This window comes from Nilaparvata lugens, chromosome 4 (assembly GCF_014356525.2).
Source record: "Nilaparvata lugens isolate BPH chromosome 4, ASM1435652v1, whole genome shotgun sequence".
Lineage (NCBI taxonomy): Eukaryota > Metazoa > Arthropoda > Insecta > Hemiptera > Delphacidae > Nilaparvata > Nilaparvata lugens.
Genome location: NC_052507.1, coordinates 1,873,419 through 1,874,892, shown reverse-complemented (window position 1 = coordinate 1,874,892; position 1,474 = coordinate 1,873,419). Strand labels below are relative to the sequence as shown.

Here is a 1,474-nt window from a genome sequence, read left to right as displayed (position 1 = left end):
TGTCATTATAACGTGGACCTCACCATAGTTTGCTTAGCATCTTCAGAGGAGCTTGTACCTAGCAACACACGACGGGAAGGTCACCGGCCGCCATTTGAAAACCATTGTCAAGAATGAAAACCAGGGACCTTTTCGTCGTGTGCCATTGTTACTGCTACTCAGGAACGCACGAGAAGGTCTCTGGCTGCCATTCGAAAACCATTGTCAAGAATGAAAACCAGGGACCTTTTCGCCGTGTGCCATTGTTACTGCTACTCAGGAACGCACGAGAAGGTCTCTGGCTGCCATTTGAAAACCATTGCCAAGAACGGTATCCAGGGACCTTTTCGCCGTGTGCCATTGTTACTGCTACTCAGGAACGCACGAGAAGGTCTCTGGCTGCCATTTGAAAACCATTGCCAAGAACGGTATCCAGGGACCTTCTCGTCGTGCGCCGTTCTTACTACCTTCTCGTCGTCCTGGGTAGTAGTAAGAACGGCGCATGACGAGAAGGTCCCCGACTGCCATTTGAAAACCATTGCCAAGAATGAAATCCAGGGACCTTCTCGTCGTGCGTCGTTACAGACGCCTGGCTTCGCTCTAAATTTTGGCGTCGCGTCAACTTTTGAGACGTCGCGGCGTCAGTCTGACGTCGTGAGTCCACCATGCAACATGTGTTGAGTTTCCCACCGCAGGAGCGATACTCGGCGGGCGAAGTGGTCACTAAAAGATTGTGCTGTTCATTTTTGCTGACAATTGCTTTCGTGGCTTTAGTATTAGGTCAGTTGCACAAAACTTCAATCACTCATCTTACTGTTTTTTTTCTTTTTAGCTACCTTTGAATATAAATCTGAGTACCATTTTACTTTCTTTGCCCTATTATTTTAATTATGATTAAGTAACCCTTTCACTGATAAAGGACGAAGATAACCTAAAGATAAACTCTTGAAGTTCATTGCCTCAAAGATTAGAAACGTTAACCTGAGTAAACTTTTTGTGTAATAATGAATAATTTTTACTTTCCTTGCCATATTACCATAGGTAAGGAAAGTATTGCTTTCCGAAAAAATTAAGGTACCACAATTTATAAATTTCTATACGTTTTTCAAGGTCCCCTGAGTCCAAAAAAGTGGTTTTTGGGTATTGGTATGTATGTGTTTGTGTGTATGTGTGTCTGTGTAGGCCTACACGATATCTCATCTCCTAATTAACGGAATGACTTGAAATTTGGAACTGGAGGTCCTTACACTATAAGGATCCGACACTAACAATTCCGACAAAAGCATGGTGGCTAATCTGGCAAAAATGTTGTCAAAAACAGGGTTTTTCGTGATTTCTACGAAAACGGCTCCAACGATTTTGATCAAATTTATACCTAAAATAGTCATTAAGCTCTATCAACAGCCACAAGTCTCATATCTGTAAAAATTTCAGGAGCTCCGTCCCATATATGCGAAGTTTGATTTTAGTTTCCCAATTATCAGGCTTCAGATTC

At 42.7% G+C, this 1,474-nt stretch overlaps 1 protein-coding gene across 1 annotated transcript in view; it reads left to right on the top strand.

Annotated features, from left to right (window-relative positions):
• Positions 1-512: 512 nt before the first annotated feature.
• LOC111051758 (glutamate carboxypeptidase 2-like) overlaps positions 513-1,474 on the top strand; it is a 53,973-nt gene continuing 53,011 nt past the window's right edge. Inside the window, exon 1 of the mRNA XM_039425645.1 lies at positions 513-759. Within this exon, the coding sequence (XP_039281579.1) occupies positions 645-759 (115 nt within the window). The 5' untranslated portion in view covers positions 513-644. The remainder of the gene's footprint in view (positions 760-1,474) is intronic.